This window comes from Apteryx rowi, unplaced genomic scaffold, assembly GCF_003343035.1.
Source record: "Apteryx rowi isolate R43461 unplaced genomic scaffold, aptRow1 scaffold_245, whole genome shotgun sequence".
NCBI lineage: Eukaryota > Metazoa > Chordata > Aves > Apterygiformes > Apterygidae > Apteryx > Apteryx rowi.
In genome coordinates, this window is record NW_020448808.1 from 978,016 (window position 1) to 979,720 (window position 1,705).

The window sequence follows — 1,705 nt, forward strand, 5'->3', positions numbered from 1 at the left end:
CTCCCGGGGCGAGCGGCGCGGCGGGGTCCCGACCGCCCTCCCGGGGCGCCTCTTACCGTCTCCCTTTTCCTCTTGTTCTCCCTGCCGTCGGCCTTCTTGAGCTCGGCTTTGAAGCCCTCGGTGTCGCCGGGCTGGCTGTCCTTGGCCAGCACCTCCATCAGGTAGGCGATGTAGCTGGTGGCCAGGCGCAGCGTCTTGATCTTGGAGAGCTTGGTGTCGGCGGGCACGTTGGGGATGCACTCGCGGAGCTCGGCGAAGGCGCTGTTGATGCTCTCCGTGCGGCGGCGCTCCTTCTTGGGCCCCCCGACGCCTTTCCGCCGGCCCAGGCGGCCGCCGAGCGCCTCCAGGCGCGCCTGGCCCGGGCCGTACTCGGCGGGGCCGTAGCCGGGGCTCTGCTCGGCGGCCGCCTCGGCCGGGCTGAGCACCCAGCCGGGGAAGTAGGCGCGCTCCTGGTGGCACCGCGCCGCCGGCCCGAAGAGGAAGGGGTCGTGCAGCATGGGGGGGTGGTGGTGGTGGTGGTGGTGGTGGTGCTGGTAGCCCCCCACCAGGTTCATGGTCCGCCGCGCTGGCCCCGCGGGCCGCTCTCAGGGGCGCTCCATGGCCGCGGCGGGCGGCCGGGCAGCGCTCCCCGCGGGCGGCGCGGCAGGCGGCGGTGGCCGCTCCGGCGTGGGGCTGCGATGGTGCCGGCTGCCTTTGGGGCTGGGTGTGTGCTTTTTTTTTTTTTTTTTAACCCTTCTGGGGCCTCCCAGCCCTGCCTTTATATAGGGCCGGGGGGCCGCGGGCCCCCCCCGCCGCGGAGCCAATGGGCAGGGGAGGATGCTCGGGGGCCCCGGGGGGAGCGGGGCGGCGGAGGGGGCGTGCGCCGCGCTGTTGACTCGGTTTATTTGGGCTCACACCTCCGCTGTTTGCTCTCACCTCCCGCTTGCTCCCTGCTGCGGGGAGAAGCGGGCGAGGAGCGACCCGAGGGGGGACCGCAGCCCCCGTCCCGTCCCGCTTCGGTCCCCTCCGCACCCTGCCCCGCTGCCCCTGTCCTGCCTTGGGAGTGTCCAAGCGACCCCGAGCAGTGCTCCCTCCACGGCCACCCCGCAGCGGGGTGCAGCACCCCTTTGGAGACAGGAGGCGACAGTGGGTGCAGGGGAGCCCTGGGTGCCCCAGACCCCCGATGGCTGGGCCGGGCCGGGTGGGCGCTTGGGAGCCACAGTGACCCGGGGGCTTTCTCGTTCCCCAGTGCTGGAGTCCCTGGGGAGGGGAAGCGCCCAGTCCCAGAGCCACCAGGTCGGTCCCATCCCCCCCCCGCAGGGACAGGCACCTCTGGCCCCCGGTCCCGAGGCACCGCTGTGGAGCCCAGGTGTCTGAGCCAGAGCGCAGGCTGGAGCTGCACCCCGAGCCGGGCCCTGACCACCCTCCGCTGCCTTTGAAGGGGCCGAGGCTGGTGGGTAACAGGGGAGAGGACCTGCCAAAGGCTGGTGGTGGTGGGGAGAGGCCAGGCTGGGCACCTGCGGGTCCCCCTGCCTCCCCAGGGCTGGGCGCATCGGGGCAGTGGTGCCAGCGCCGCCATCCCTGGGCCAGGCTGGCACGGACAGACTCCCTGCACACGGGGCACGTTGCAAACGCGTGCTCTGCACGCACACATGCGTTGCACAAATAGATGCTGCACACAGACATGCGCTACTCACTTTCAGCTCGCTGCACATGCATGTGCGGC

At 72.1% G+C, this 1,705-nt stretch overlaps 1 protein-coding gene across 1 annotated transcript in view; it reads right to left on the reverse strand.

Annotated features, from left to right (window-relative positions):
• Nucleotides 1-557, reverse strand: part of HAND1 (heart and neural crest derivatives expressed 1) — a 10,462-nt gene extending 9,905 nt beyond the window's left edge. The window contains exon 1 of the mRNA XM_026066616.1: nt 57-557. Within this exon, the coding sequence (XP_025922401.1) occupies nt 57-554 (498 nt within the window). The 5' untranslated portion in view covers nt 555-557. The remainder of the gene's footprint in view (nt 1-56) is intronic.
• Nucleotides 558-1,705: the final 1,148 nt, after the last annotated feature.